Genomic DNA, 15747 nt, shown 5'->3' with positions numbered 1-15747 from the left:
ACGATGGGGAATTTTTTAATTTGGACTTTTCTCTGCATGCTATTAGAGACATCTCTGCATGCTTTTGGAGACAGTGTCAAAGCAGTTCCTTCTGGTGTTTGTGGTATTGTCATGTTCCCTTTTGCAGTTTTGCAATATTGGATTACTGCAGAACTTAGTTATTTTGAGTCTGTTTTACACACGAGAGCAAAGAATATAGCCTACAGGCTTAAGTGGCAAAAAACAACAACCATGTATCTGATTTTATTATGAAATCTATTATTTACTGTATTGAGACACTATGTAATGTGGTACTACAATGTGGTACTTTTGTCATCCTGACTCAAACCTGAAGTGAAAGCTGTCAAGAAAGCACAGAAAGCCCCTGAGCTCTTTCAGACAGCATGTGATCCCGACATCAGTTCTCTTGCGCTTAAACGGTCAAATGCCAGTGCAACTTGTCTATTTACCTGACATATTTCCAGAGTTTGGCCGAAGTGTTCAAGTGCACATGAAGACCGCATATGTTTTAAGATTTTTGTTTACTCAATGGGACACACTTAATCGCACCATGATTGTGCTGCTTCATTTTCAAACGTTTTTCAAAATTATATATAATCTCTGCAGTCTCTGCACCAATAAAATGTCCAACACTTTGCGTTTTACAACCAAATTGTATGTAACATAATTAATTTAACTTACACTGGAACGTTTTCTTAGGCATGATGCGATATTGGGGCATGCGAGTTCCTCAAGGTGATGAATGGCGGGACACGCTTAAAGGGTTAGTTCACCCAAAAATAAAAATGTTGTCATTATTTACTCACACTCATGTCGTTCCAAACCCGTAAGACCTTCATTCATCTTCAGAACACAAATTGAGATTTTTGTATATATTTTATATGATGCATTTTATATGATGAATCCCTGCATAGACGTCACAACGTTACAACCGCTTTCAAGACCCAGAAAGGTAGTAAAGACATCGTTAAAATAGTCCATAGACTACAGTGGTTCAACATTAATGTTTTGAAGTGATGAGAATACTGTTTGTGCACAAAAAACAAAACAAAAATAACGCCTTAATTCAATTTAAAACGCCTATTTCTTCTCTTCCGTGTCAGTCTCTGACACTGTTCACGTGAGCCATGAGTTATGCGTGTGATGCTGATGCAGGAGTCGGGCAATGATGAGCCGGCGTTCAGATGTAGAACCCGGAAGCGCTAAGTTATTAACTAATGATCTTTGCAATGGAAGAATCAATCAAAACTAACTTTAGCTGGACAATAGCTTTATTCTATAGAGCTGCTGTAAAGCCAAAACAATCTCTGTTACTTTAATTTCCTTTTATCACTGTGAAGGTACTTTGAAACAATCTATATTGTTAAAAGCGCTATATAAATGAAGGTGACTTGACTTAATAAACAATGTAATATAAATGTTTTTACTCTCTGGTCTAAAATAATTCACCCAAATATTTGTTTGTGAGCACAATCTCCATTAAATTAATCTTAAAATCAGCGATCTGTCACGATCTGGTTCAGATGAAGATGATGAAAAGTTTCCACAAAAAAAGGTTCTTTAACAAAAACAAACAAACATTGGTAATAAAATAGAAGGAAGGCATTGTGTGATACATGAACAATACCAGACAACAACGAGAGCCCAGAGTACAGAGGGGGCAGCCAGGACGAGGGTGAGAAATTAATTTTTTTTTTACCCTTGATGCATGTACACCTGTTGTAGGAGACTCCAAAACAACATTAGGAAACTTTAAAATAGCATAATAGGGGCACTTTAACCAATGACTAAGGAGACGCACTTCTTCTTAAAAAACATTTAAAAAGAATGTCATGAAATAGTTTCAAGTTATGTGTCGCCTATAGCAACAACATTCACATTCCATCATAAACACTCCCAATAGATTATTTGTAATTAAAGTGACCCCAGATAACAACTAAATGTTTTCTCTCAACATTATGAGAACATTTATCAAGTACACATCACATCATGACGTTCCATCTGCAAATAAAAATAACATTATGAGAATGTTCCGAGAATGTTATTCTAAGAATGTTTTCTATATATATTTAAAAAGTGGGTTGCGGGTTGATGACCATGGGAAAATGTGGGTGCCATGGCCAAACCATTTGAGAACCACTTCTCTAGATGAATGTTGAAATCACTAAAGACTACAAGTGTGGTGCTATACTCAGGGACAGCAGCACATCCACCTCCTTTACAAAGGTACCCAATTGGGTGCGATACATTAATACAAGATGGAGTTTTACAGGAGCTATAACTGTAATAGCATGACATTCACACAAATTGTTATTGCAGAGAAGAACTGCTGACAGCATGAGAAGAATGTTGGATATGCTAAGTTTTTTAAATCTCAAAATCAGTTACTAGTTTCAGAATGTTCAGAGAACATTACAAAATTATGTTTGCAAAATTGTTGAATTGAATGTTCCCTTAACATTCATAACCAATATTTAAAATAAAATAAAAACACTTAAAGTTTTGAAAGTTTAGAGAACATTCAGTTATAACATTTTCATTACTTAATGGGAACATTATAGCAAAAATATTTTAGAACATATTTTTGTTAGCTGGGAAAGTGTCATCATAGATCATTTGTGATTGAAATGTAGTGTGTTACAATTGCCTCCAGACACCCTACTATTGAAACAGATACAAATGAATGTGTGACCAGAATAAGAATTGGCTTGAAATCTGTCTATCCTCACTGCATCTAGTCAGATGGCACAAGACATGTGAGTGTTATATGAATGCAGAAAAGGGAAGTGCAGCAGTCACTACAAACACAGTTAGACAACAAGATACAGGAATAAAGACTTTAACAATGGTGTTACATTTCAGTCGGGTTTTGGCTCATTTTAGGTGAGTATTAAATGTTGAGCTGTCTTTGTTTCTAATGGATCCTGTTTATCATTTTGGAATGACAGATGTTTTGCTCAGCTGTTCATGTGGTGTTAAATGTGTTTTATGTGAGGATAGAACTGATTCAGAAGTGATTTGTTGTTAATCCTGTATATTATAATGGTTTGTGTGTTTTTTAAGGTTTTTTATGCTTTGGTGAGCCTAATCATATTTTAACTATTAAGCCTGGAGGATTTGTCACCATCCCATGTCATTATGATGAGAAAAACCCACCGCAGAAGAAATACTGGCACTCAGATAATGATAAATCTTATATATACACAAACACAACAGAGGAGAATCTGTCAGTAATTGATCATCCTGATCAGAGTCTCTTTACTGTGACTATGAGAAACCTGCAGAGCAAACACACTGGACACTATTATTGTGCTGTGGAGACTGATGGACAGTCGACTGATATATTTGTTCTTTATCTCCAGGTTCAGTCTGGTATGAGATGTTTATAATGGTTTTAATCACACTCTAATGAATAATTATCTGACTTCACACACATGTATTTTATAATCTTTTATAATCAGATGACTTGTGTCTGTGTGTTCAGCTCCTGATGTGTCTGTGAAGAGCAGCAGTGTATCTGGACATGAAGGTGATAATGTCAGTGTCCAGTGTTTCTACAGTTCTGGATATCAGAAAAAAACAAAACAGTGGTGCAGATATAAAGATAAGAGCTGTTACAGAGTGGGGAGGACTGACACATCCCAGAATTCATCAGTCCAGATCAGTGATGATGGGAGAAGCTTCACTGTGTTGATGACTGGACTGAGACTCAGTGATTCTGGATGGTACTTCTGCTCTGCTGGAGAGGCACTGAATCCTGTTCAACTCACTGTAATCGAGGCAGAACCAGGTAAAACATATTTAATACTTAAATACAAAAAATGTAAAACTCAATCCATAATTATTACAATAAAGTTTTTGTTGTGTGAGAATTTTTGTTTTATTTTATTTTGACAGTAAGTGTGACCACAGAGAAGGAAAAGTAAGTAACACATTCTCATTATTGTGGCTTACTCTTTAGCAATATCTATACTTCACATGTCTATAACGTTACATAATAAAACAATTTCCAGTCTTCCTTCTGAAAAAAAATATGTGAATACAAATATTTTCTGTAATGTGAGGCCTTAAATGTATCCAAGTTAATGTGACAGAGAAACATATTCAGTTGCCTCATGATAGTGTGCTATTGTCTTTTATTTTTCAGATGGCGTTTCTGTCTGTCACAGAACTAGAGTTCCCTTTCGTAGTCACTTCGAGTTACGTCGAAATGACGACGAATGGGGTTCGCTTAGAAGCCTATCCTCTTCGAATATTAATAAAACGAGCCAATGGCAAGCAAATGCCATGGGTCTGCTGAATTTGCATAGCGTAACTCCGCCCCACAGTGTGGGTATATAAGGAAGTGAGCCGGCAACATGCAGATATGTTTTCGCTTTCGGAGCCAAGTTTATCCTTCACTCCACAAGCCATCCTGAGTATCATCTCTATTCCTCTTCGAGACGAGCTTCCCTCCAGGTGTTGGTGTGACAGCGAGTTCCAGCGAGTGCACATTCCCTGCGATCTGAGCAGTGATCTGCCAGTGTGTGTGTGTTCTCTCCCTGGTCGCTTCAGCATCTGCGGGGATTTCTCCTTCTCTCTAAAAGAGCAAAGCGCGTGGCACGTCTTTTTAAAGATGCATCGCCCGTGCCCTTCTGGTTGTGGTCACTGGCTGTCTGATTTAGATGGGCACAATCGCTGTTTTGCGTGTTTGGGCTTAGAGCACGCCAAAGCAGCGCTTGTGGATGACTCATGTTTTCATTGCGGAAACATGACCATCGCGACACTACGGTCGAGACTCAGTGATCTCGAAAGAGTGAGAGTCCCCTCATCCACACCCCGATCTACCCCCTCTAGTAATAGAGCTGGTACTTCGGCTGGTGGCCAGGGTGACCTGAGGGTGACGGTGTGGCAACAACAACCGACGATTCGTCCTCGGGCCACATCCCCCTCTCAAGTGCCGCAACCCGCGAGCCGACCAGATGATGCGCTCGATCAGTCCCGGCCAACGGTCGGCGGCGGACCGAGTGCGCCGTCTGGCGCTCCTAATGACGATGCTATGTCGATCACAGCATCACAAGGTGGGCAGGAGTCCTCGGGAGATGAGGGGTCGGCTGTGCTGCCGCCTCCGGGCGCGTCAGCATTGCCCGATCCTGATCCCGAGCTGACGGCCATGCTTTCCCGGGCAGCCGCGAGCATCGGGTTAGAGTGCAATCCGCCACCCTGCCCCGAGCGCTCGCGTCTGGACGATTGGTTTTTGGGCGCGGCCGCCGATTCACGTCGGCGTCCAACCCCAATGCCTTTCTTCCCGGATGTGCATGAGGAGGTCTCGAGGTCCTGGAAGACACCCTTGTCTTCCCGTGATCGCTCGGCGACCTCCTCCGCCTTTCCTCCTCTCGATCAGGCGGCTGTTTACGGGTACACTGGGGTGCCTATGGTTGAACGCTCTGTTGCGATGCAACTGTGTCCACAGAGTGCTTCTTCCCGTGGTGATCCTAAGCACCCCTCCAAGGCCTGTAGGTTTTCGTCGACCCTGGTGGCGAAGACCTATAGAGCTGCGGGGCAGGCAGCCGCCTCATTGCATGCCATGGCCACTCTGCAGGTCTACCAGGCCCAGATGCTCAGGGACATGCACGAGGGGAGGACTGACCCAGGGCTCTTCAATGAGCTGCGTGCCGCCACTGACCTCGCTCTCCGGGCGACGAAAGTGACCGCACGCTCCCTGGGCCAGGTGATGTCCACTAGTGTGGTCCAGGAGAGACACCTCTGGCTCAACCTGGCCGATATGAGGGACGCTGAGCGGACTCGTCTGCTTGACGCCCCCATATCCCAGGCTGGCCTCTTCGGCGGAGCGGTTGAAGATTTTGCCCAACAGTTTTCAACCGCCCAGAAGCAGACTGAGGCTATTCGTCATATTCTGCCCCGACGGCCCGCTGCTGCCTCCACCCAGCCGTCGGTTCAGACGCCTCAGCCTGCTCGCCGCCGAGGGCGCCCTCCCGCGGCTCCCGCCCCTCCCGCACGGCCCCAGCAGCAGCCTTCACCCGGGCCGCGTCGTGGAGGACGCCGCAGGCAGGCGCCCCAGCCCTCTCCAGCCCCGCGCCCCGCTAAACGCCAGGCCAAGCGGCGCTCCTGAGACGGGCTGCTCAGAGATGGCCATCAGTTCTTCTCAGGAGATGGTAGCAGGACCACTCCTTCCCCCGGTGGAGGGCCGGGGGAGAATCCTTTGTTCTCCACTCCCCGCTGCTCACCCACGGGTGGGCAGCACCCTAATGTGGTTAAAGAAAGAACTGATATCCCCATCTCTGAGCCCCCAGAAGGGAATGACAGTGCGCGCCGCCCACGGGCCCCGCCGCTCTCATCCCCTTCTGTCGCCAGACCCCTGCCAGAGCACGCCCCCGTGGAACGCTGGTCCTTCCCTGGCTCCCTCTGGCAGGACGCGGCTAATGACCGTGCCCCCACACCGGGCCGCTATGCCACCCACGTCCGGGCCGGTCATTCCGCTTCGCTGCACCCCCGCGGGGACGTCTGTCGTCCGCATGACCCCGCTGGCACAGTCCTTGGGAGCCTGGTTAGAGCTTCCCAACCTGTCCCGCTGGCTCGCGCGGACCATCAGGCTCGGCTATGCGATTCAGTTCGCGCGGTCTCCTCCCCGCTTCAGGGGAGTCCGCTTCACTATGGTCGGTGGCAATGCCCCTGTCATGAGAGCGGAGGTCGCCACCCTGCTGGCGAAGGGTGCGATCGAGACTGTCCCTCCAGCCGCAATGAGGTCCGGCTTCTACAGCCCCTACTTCATTGTCCCCAAGAAAACCGGTGGGTTACGACCAATCCTGGATCTGCGCGTCTTGAACCGTTCCCTTCACAGGCTTCCGTTCAAGATGCTCACGGCCAAGCGCATTTTCGAATGTGTGCAGCCACAGGATTGGTTTGCAGCGATCGACCTGAAGGACGCCTACTTTCATGTCTCCATTCTTCCTCGACACAGGCCGTTTCTACGGTTTGCTTTCGAGGGGCAGGCATACCAGTACGCGGTCCTCCCATTCGGGCTGGCCCTGTCTCCTCGCGTCTTCACGAAGGTCGTCGAGGCAGCCCTTGTGCCGCTACGGCAACACGGGGTTCGCATCCTGAATTATCTCGACGACTGGCTAATCCTAGCTCACTCTCGGGACCAGGTTTGCGAACACAGGGACCTAGTGCTCCGGCACCTAGTCCGTCTGGGCCTTCGGGTCAACTGGGAGAAGAGCAAACTTTGCCCCGTGCAGAGGATCTCTTTTCTCGGTATGGAAATCGACTCGGTCGCCATGTGCGCGCAGCTTACGAGCGAGCGCGCGCAGTCACTGCTGACTTGCCTGAGACAAATCCAGAGCAAGAGTGCGGTTCCACTGAAACTTTTTCAGAGGCTCCTGGGGCATATGGCATCTGCAGCCGCGGTAACGCCGCTCGGATTGCTTCATATGAGACCGCTTCAGCACTGGCTTCACGATCGAGTCCCGAGGTGGGCATGGCACCAGGGCAAGCTCCGAGTACCAGTTACTCCGACCTGCCGTCAGACCTTCTCCCCGTGGACGAACCTCAGCTTTCTACGGGCCGGAGTGCCCTTAGAACGAGTTTCCAGGCATGTTGTTGTGTCAACGGATGCCTCCTCCACGGGCTGGGGTGCCATGTGCAATGGACATGCTGCCGCGGGCTCCTGGACAGGACCCCACCGCCTATGGCATGTCAATTGCCTCGAGTTGCTGGCAGTACGTCTCGCTCTGCACCGCTTCCGGGCGCTGCTCAAGAACCAGCACGTACTAGTCCGATCAGACAATACCGCGACAGTAGCGTACATCAACCGACAAGGTGGTCTACGCTCCCGCCGTATGTCGCAACTCGCCCGCCACCTCCTCTTATGGAGTCAGAAGCATCTGAGGTCGCTTCGAGCCATTTATATTCCGGGAGACCTGAACTGTGCAGCCGACGAGCTCTCACGGCTTCAGCCTCTTCCTGGAGAATGGAGACTCCATCCCCAGGCGGTCCAGCTGATTTGGGATCAGTTCGGGGACGCACAGGTAGACCTGTTTGCCTCCCACGACTCGTCCCACTGCGCCCAGTTTTACTCCCTGACCGAGGGCACGCTCGGCACGGACGCTCTGGCGCACAGCTGGCCCCGGGGCCTCCGCAAATATGCGTTTCCCCCAGTGAGCCTTCTTGCACAGACCCTGTGCAAGATCAGGGAGGACGAGGAGCAGGTCATATTGGTTGCGCCGCACTGGCCCACCCGAACCTGGTTCTCCGAACTTGTACTCCTCGCGACAGCACCTCCCTGGCCAATTCCTCTGAGGAAGGACCTCCTTTCTCAGGGACGGGGCACCCTTTGGCACCCTCGTCCCGATCTCTGGAACCTCCACGTGTGGCTCCTGGACGGGACGAGGCAGGTTTGAGTACCCTACCACCAGCGGTGGTGGCTACCATCACTTCCGCTAGAGCGTCGTCCACTAGACATGCCTACGCGTTGAAGTGGAACCTCTTCGTCTCTTGGTGCTCTTCTCACTCAGAAGACCCCAGATCATGCCCGATCAGTGTCGTGCTTTCCTTCCTGCAGGATGGGTTGGAGCGAAGGCTGTCTCCCTCCACCCTGAAAGTATATGTTGCCGCTATCGCCGCACATCACGACGCAGTTGATGGTAAGTCCGTGGGAAAGCACGACCTGGTCATCAGGTTCCTGAGAGGAGCGAGGAGACTACAGCCTCCTCGCCCTCCTCTCGTTCCCTCTTGGGACCTCTCAGTGGTACTAACTGCCCTGCAGAGTGCTCCCTTTGAGCCTCTGCAATCAGTGGAGCTTAAGTTCCTGTCAATTAAGACAGCGCTCCTGGTTGCTCTGGCCTCCATCAAGAGGGTAGGGGACCTGCACGCATTTTCTGTAGACGAAGCGTGCCTGGAATTCGGGCCGGCCTTTTCTCACGTGATCCTGAGACCCCGGCCTGGATATGTGCCCAAGGTTCCCACCACTCCCTTCCGGGACCAGGTGGTGAACCTGCAAGCGCTGCCCCTGGAGGAGGCAGACCCAGCCTTGGCATTGCTCTGTCCAGTACGCGCCCTCCGTGCTTACGTAGACAGAACGCAATGTTTCAGGACCTCAGACCAGCTCTTTGTCTGTTATGGTGGGAAGCTGAAGGGAAGGGCTCTCTCCAAGCAAAGGTTGTCTCACTGGATAGTGGACGCCATTGCTTTGGCTTACCAGCAGCAAGGTCGACCGTGCCCCCTTGGTGTGACGGCCCACTCCACCCGGAGTGTGGCCTCCTCTTGGGCTCTAGCGCATGGCGCCTCGCTAACAGACATCTGCAGAGCTGCAGGCTGGGCGACACCCAACACATTCGCCAGATTCTACAATCTCCGAGTGGAGCCAGTGTCCTCCCGAGTACTCGCTTCAACCAGCCGGTGCTAGGACCCGCTCAGGTGTCTTCGCTTGCTCGCCATTCCACTCCACGGACTGGATACGTGCGATATTCTCCTCAGGTGAGCCTGATAAGCCCTGAGTTCCTCCAGCGCTGTTGACGTCAACGCCAGAGTTATGCCTCCGGCAGCTTTCGCGTTGGCTAGGTGCCACCATGTGCATGGTTCCCCCGCTGGGCGACCCCCACGTGTGTATTTCCACTGTAAGCCTCCTTCGAGCATGTGTCTTTCCCTTGGCAAGCCAGTCTGCCACCCCTGGGGTTGAAATACTCCACCCTACGGGCTGGACACCCCAGTGTTATCCGTATGCACCCCCCTCCGGGTCATATGTGTTTTCTTAAGTCCCCCCCCTTCGGGCGGGCACTGATTGCATATTTCCACTGTGATATGCTTCCCAGTGTACCTTGGTATTCCTGTGTTAAGTAGGAGTCCTTCGTCCGTGCTAGTCTCACGACAGGGAGCTCAGACTTACGCAGGGCACTGGAAGACAGCCGAGGTGGCGTGATTGGACTGGGAACCCCATTCGTCGTCATTTCGACGTAACTCGAAGTGACTACGAAAGGGAACGTCTCGGTTACGGATGTAACCCTCGTTCCCTGAGTAGGGAACGGAGACGTTACGTCTTCCTGCCACTTCCGCTGTACCGCTGGAACAGCCTGAGTTCAGCTTGGCTCCTTCAGCGAAGAAACATATCTGCATGTTGCCGGCTCACTTCCTTATATACCCACACTGTGGGGCGGAGTTACGCTATGCAAATTCAGCAGACCCATGGCATTTGCTTGCCATTGGCTCGTTTTATTAATATTCGAAGAGGATAGGCTTCTAAGCGAACCCCATTCGTCGTCATTTCGACGTAACGTCTCCGTTCCCTACTCAGGGAACGAGGGTTACATCCGTAACCGAGACGTTTTCTCCACATTGAGCTGAAAAGAAAACTGCTTTTGCTTTACACATTCAGATCAGATTAAAGATCTGTGAGTAGAATTGTATTAGACGTCTACATTTGCTAAATGCCTATGTCTGCAATGTATTTTTTCTCACCATTTTTCTTCAAATGTATTTATTTTATTTTATCAAAAGTGATTTATAAATGTGGAACATACCAAATAAAAAAATAAAATAAAAAATCAATTCAGCCATTTTTTTATATATATCAATATGATATACTGACCTCATGCAGTGATTTTAGTAATTTTAGCCAGTGAAAGTATTTGCATCTGTCATCATGTTAACTAACCAACAACAGATAAAAGGAGATTTGGGTTTAAATTCAGAGGCATCAAAGCTTATAAATTAAAAATATTGCATATTGGAATATATATTGTTTCAAAGAGATGCAAATAAAAACTTCAGATTAGAGCATTTGATTGGACAGACAATCTGAGGAGAAGCTGAAGTGCAGATTGATGTCATTGTTACTTGTATTGGTTGTAGAGAGAAACTATAACTTTTAAATGCATACAGTATCTTCCAAATGTGAATAGTTTTGCATTGCATAACATACTTAAAAATAACCTTAAGTCAAACATATTCACCCAAAAAATTATTTTCTCAGCTAATAATGTATATTTTTATGTCACGTATCATGTAATTTGCCTATAAAAGCCTTTTGGATGTGGTCCCACTCATGTACGGTTATTTATAACAGTGCAGACAATGTGTGAAGTATGTGTGAATGTTTACAGAAGCACTGAGAATACCCTTGTTTCTCCTTTTACCCAATCTGAGGCTGTTATGGCATGCATTTGATCAGCATACAAAAATGATAAAAGCTTTTTTCATTGATAACTTCTATAAAGAGAGGTGCTTCATTTATAGACTTTCACATCTTGTTTTCAAGTCATATTAAATTCTGTAAAAACGTTTGTTGTTGTTGTTGTTGTCATATTTCTTTGCTTAGATGTGTTGACCCAACCACAAAACAGACCAAAAATAACCAGTTTCTGAGGTGACACCTATAATTGCAAAATAAGAACTAGAGAAGGAAGCATGTGAATCCTGGAGCGGAACAGCTTTGACATTCACTGCATTGCACAGAAATACTTCTCATTTCCCTTAAATCTCATTTTGAATGTAAATTTATTATTTTAAGCTTCTCTCAACCAGGGGACACATTTGTAACTTCTGATGCAACATTCACAGGGAGTCTTTTTGACACGAGCAACAAGAGAGAACGAACACAGGAAGTGAGAAAGACTGTAGAGATCTATGATGACTTTACACTTTATGCACGTCTCCTTGAGTGAGAAGCTGTTTCTATAGTATTAACCTAAACATTTAAACTTGCATGGAAATGATGAAGATTAAGAAAGAAGAAACATTGCAACTTTTCAACAGACTGACAGTCAGTTTGAAGAACTTCATTGTATTTTTCCTTTGGCTCATAACAGGCAAGTGCTCTCCGTTTGCTTACAATTAATTTTACACACACGAGTGGCTTACATATCCTGCTGTATGACATGTACTTCGTAATTCTTTTACACATGTACTGCTACATAAAAGTCAAACTAAAGTTGATATTTTCTTCTCTCAGGTCCTGAATGCACAACAGGATCAGTAAGCAGAGAGTTAACGGTTCAGACTGGAGGATCTGTCATTATTCCGTGTTATTATGACAGAAAATACACAGAACACAAGAAATACTGGTGCTTTGATGCAAAATCGTCATATCATTACTGCTCTATTCTGGCATATGCTAATGAAACCAAAGGAAAAGTGTCAGTAATCGATCATCCAGATCAGAGTTTCTTTACTGTGACGATGAGAAACCTGCAGCATGAAGACACTGGATCTTACTGGTGTGTTGAGGAGATTGGAGGAATACTTAACGTGGATGAAACAGAGCAGCTTCATCTCACAGTTCAATCAGGTTTGAGATCAGTTTCACATTCAGATGAATAATAATTCTGATCCTGATTCCTAATAAATCACAATGACTTGTGTCTGTGTGTTCAGCTCCTGATGTGTCTGTGATGAACAGCAGTGTATCTGGACATGAAGGGGATAATGTCAGTGTCCAGTGTTTCTACACTTCTGGATATGAGAATAAATCCAAACACTGGTGCAGATATAAAGATAAGGGCTGTTACACTGAGAAGAGGACTGACACATCCCAGAATTCATCAGTCCAGATCAGTGATGATGGGAGAAGCTTCACTGTGTTGATGACTGGACTGAGACTCAGTGATTCTGGATGGTACTTCTGCTCAGTAGGAGATCTGCAGGCTCCTGTTCAACTCACAGTCACTGGTAAAACTCATTCTCTACTTAGACATACACAGGAGTTCTTGATAAGAAAAAAACAAAAAGTTGTTTTCATCTTTTTCTGTGTTCAGTAGCTGTCCCCACATGTTCCTGTTGTCACTGTTACTGAACCAAAAAAGTAAAGTAATAAAGATTAAATACATTAAAATGGGCATCAAACAGAAGTTACAATAGCCTTCCCTATTATCACGTATCAAAGTGAAACGGCTTCTCAAACAAGAAAAAATGTAGGGCGGGACTTTTTTCCATGAGGAATTGATTGTATGGTTGTGGTTTGCTATTGGTGGATCTGATGTGAGTGACAGAATACTGCAATATTCCATAAAAATTAAGAATTGTGTATTTTGTTTTGGTAGTGATTTTAAAATCTTATTGGTGGTGACAAAATGATAATATTTTTTTTTCTGCTATTTTATTCAACAGCAGTTGTGATCACAGAAGAATTTGACAAAAATGGGTTAGTAGCTAATTAAAATATGAATCAATAGATATTACTTGAATATAAGATTGATATTGTATCATGGACCTATAATAAGATGCTTATTTTACTAGTATATTTCATTTTCTTTCTTAACATTTAGTCTATTTCTCTGTGTGGTCTTTTTCCTTTTAGTTTTAGTCAGATCTGTTCGAGTTAATTATTGAAGTTTATATTATTTCTCTCTCTTCTTTATAGGACCAACAATCCATCAAGCAGGGAAGAGCAGCAGAATAAGTATTAATGCTCAAATAGATTAAAACATGCAAATAGAATATAACTATCAAGTAACCAGAATGTATGCAATTGTGATTTTAAGATTAATTGTATGCAACATTATTTATTTTTATTTTATGACTGTAACTGGTGTATACAGTAAAACAGCAACTGCATCAGTGAGGCCATCTTCCTCTTTTCCTTTTTCATGTAACCTATGTCTATTTTAGTTTTGCAACATGGCGCTTGTGAAATGTTTTAAAAACGAAATGGATGTTAAAGGGATAGTTCACCCAGAAATGAAAATTTTCCTCAACCCCAGGTCGTTCCAAACCGTTATAAATTTATTTCCTCTGCTGAACACAAAAGAAGATATTTTGAAGAATGTTTGTTACCAAAAAGTTGATGGACCCCATTGACTTCAATAGTATTTTTTATTCCACTGGAAGTCACATCAACTGTTTGGTTTCCCATATTCTACAAATTATCTTCCTTTGTGTTCAGCAGAAGAAAGAAACTCATACAGGTTTGGAACAACATGAGGGTGAGTATAAATGATGACAATTTTCATTTTTAGGTGAACTATCCCTTTAAGAGAATTTGAACAGCATCAAACAGCAAAAAATAAACTATTTAAACCAATAATAATGGCAGCATTTTGAACTAAATATCAAATGTGATGTCAACAGAACAAATGCCACAATCCCAAAATAAATGTCAACAGAACTGAGGAAGTAATATGTTTGCGAGTGACAGAGTTCACTACAACTAAGAATAAAAAGTTTTGAAAATGAAATGTGGAAAACTGCATCATGGTAGTTTCAGCAAAAATACTATTGTCATGACAATGACAGCAATAGCAGTGATAATTTTGCATATATAATATGAACCATTTGTTTATTCTCACAGGCATTATCTGGAGGTGTGGATTCCGATAGTCCTGTTGTTTCTGTTGTGTCTGCTGTTGGTGACTGTCGTATCAGCTGTAAAACTGAGAAAGAAGAACAGTCAGTATTGCTTTACCTTTCTTATTATATGAACTATTCCATCAGCCATTCAGTGTTTGATCAGTTTTGCACACTATTGTTCAAAAGCATATTAGAATGATTTATGAAGGATCGCAGTATTACAGTTTTTACTGTATTTGTAAGAATACGAGACTTCTTAAAGTCTTACTGACCCCATTGAGCGCTAGTGTGTATTTATAAACTTGATGCTTGTCTAAGAACTGTCTAACGGAAATTCTGATAACATCATTTGTTTGCTCACTATCAGACAGAAAAGACACCCACATTACAGAGGTGACCAGAGATGGAGACGGTGACGCGGTAGGTTTGAGCTGACAACCATTTTGAGTTCAAACTCATAACTGAGAGACTCATTATAATCAGACATGTTTATAATTATTCACAGGGAAACGGTGTCTGTTCATCATCAGCGGTTGCAGAGAATGACGTGACTTACAGCTCTGTGACAGTACGACCTAAAACTAAAACTAAAGCGGTAAGTGAATTCACAAGAACATGCACAGAGATTCGTCCTGTATTGTCAGTATTCTTCTAAATCATCTGTCGTATCTCCAGTTTAGCCCAGTATCAGTGGAGGACGAGGTGACCTACAGCTCTGTGCACATAGGTTTGTTGATGTTAATGATCACATGATGTTTTACACAGACACTGAACATGTGATTTCATCTCAATGTTTAATCTCTTATTCACAGGTGCATGTTCCTGAGAAAATATGAACACAACAGCACGGAACTTGAAACAAGCTAACATTTTTTTTTATTCCATGCATCATTACAATGCAAAGCAAGCAAAGTCTCAATTCAGATAAAATTATATTAATTGAATAATATCATGCTTTATATTGTTAAGTCCCTTGTGGTGGCAAAATGTAAGTACATGAACAAAACAAGTGGTTTACTATGAAATGAAAATTCAGTTAAAGCATTTCACCGTATTTAGGAATAAGTGTGTAAATTTGTCGATTGTAAAAAGCATTCATAATATATTTGCAAAGTTGTAATGTGCTTGCTTTGTGACAATAAAACTTTGGCACATAATATTTGCTTTAGGCTATTGTTTAAGCAGTAGGCCTAGTCTAATAAGGGTAGTATCTTATAATAGAAATATGTTTTTTAAGATATAAAAAAATTAATGACTAAAGCATAATCCTATATCATGGGGGTGAGTTACATGTTAAGATGTCCAAATACCCACACTTGTGGTCTTGGCCACTTGATAGTGCGTGTACGTGACAGGAAGTAAGTGTGCAAGACCGTCCCTGGTCTGAAAAATGCCATGCGCAGTATATGCTTAACCCACACTAATTCCACACTATCTATGACATTTCTGTCATTAATTACTCTCCCTCAT

The 15747-nt window shown here is 44.4% G+C and overlaps 2 protein-coding genes across 2 annotated transcripts; both read left to right on the top strand.

Moving 5' to 3' along the window:
- Window positions 1-1134: 1134 nt before the first annotated feature.
- On the top strand, window positions 1135-10427 carry LOC306999004 (polymeric immunoglobulin receptor-like; the record flags this gene model as incomplete). The annotated part of the gene is made up of 6 exons (XM_079613400.1): window positions 1135-1186; window positions 3064-3372; window positions 3485-3790; window positions 3898-3922; window positions 4148-4179; window positions 10321-10427. The coding sequence occupies 5 exons, from the start codon at window positions 1135-1137 to the stop codon at window positions 4173-4175; spliced, it is 720 nt and encodes a 239-aa protein (XP_079469526.1). The 3' UTR covers window positions 4176-4179; window positions 10321-10427.
- A 1122-nt stretch (window positions 10428-11549) lies between these two features.
- LOC306998606 (polymeric immunoglobulin receptor-like) lies at window positions 11550-15432 on the top strand. The gene is made up of 10 exons (XM_079612818.1): window positions 11550-11801; window positions 11945-12280; window positions 12367-12660; window positions 13099-13132; window positions 13352-13390; window positions 14279-14376; window positions 14645-14697; window positions 14783-14872; window positions 14953-15004; window positions 15090-15432. The coding sequence occupies exons 1-10, from the start codon at window positions 11699-11701 to the stop codon at window positions 15101-15103; spliced, it is 1113 nt and encodes a 370-aa protein (XP_079468944.1). The 5' UTR covers window positions 11550-11698; the 3' UTR covers window positions 15104-15432.
- The last annotated feature ends 315 nt before the right edge of the window (window positions 15433-15747 follow it).

The sequence above is a fragment of the Phoxinus phoxinus genome (assembly GCF_949152265.1).
Source record: "Phoxinus phoxinus genome assembly, chromosome: 5".
Lineage (NCBI taxonomy): Eukaryota > Metazoa > Chordata > Actinopteri > Cypriniformes > Leuciscidae > Phoxinus > Phoxinus phoxinus.
Note: the sequence above shows the minus strand (reverse complement) of the source record. Positions and strands in the feature narration are given on the sequence as shown.

Excerpts from the sequence above, each read along its gene's own strand:
- LOC306998606 (XM_079612818.1), top strand. The coding sequence starts at position 11,699 with ATGGAAATGATGAAGATTAAGAAAGAAGAAACATTGCAACTTTTCAAC. Across the intron at positions 12,281-12,366 it reads TCATCTCACAGTTCAATCAG|CTCCTGATGTGTCTGTGATG; the intron begins GTTTGAGATCAG and ends CTGTGTGTTCAG. Across the intron at positions 14,873-14,952 it reads CTAAAACTAAAACTAAAGCG|TTTAGCCCAGTATCAGTGGA; the intron begins GTAAGTGAATTC and ends TCGTATCTCCAG.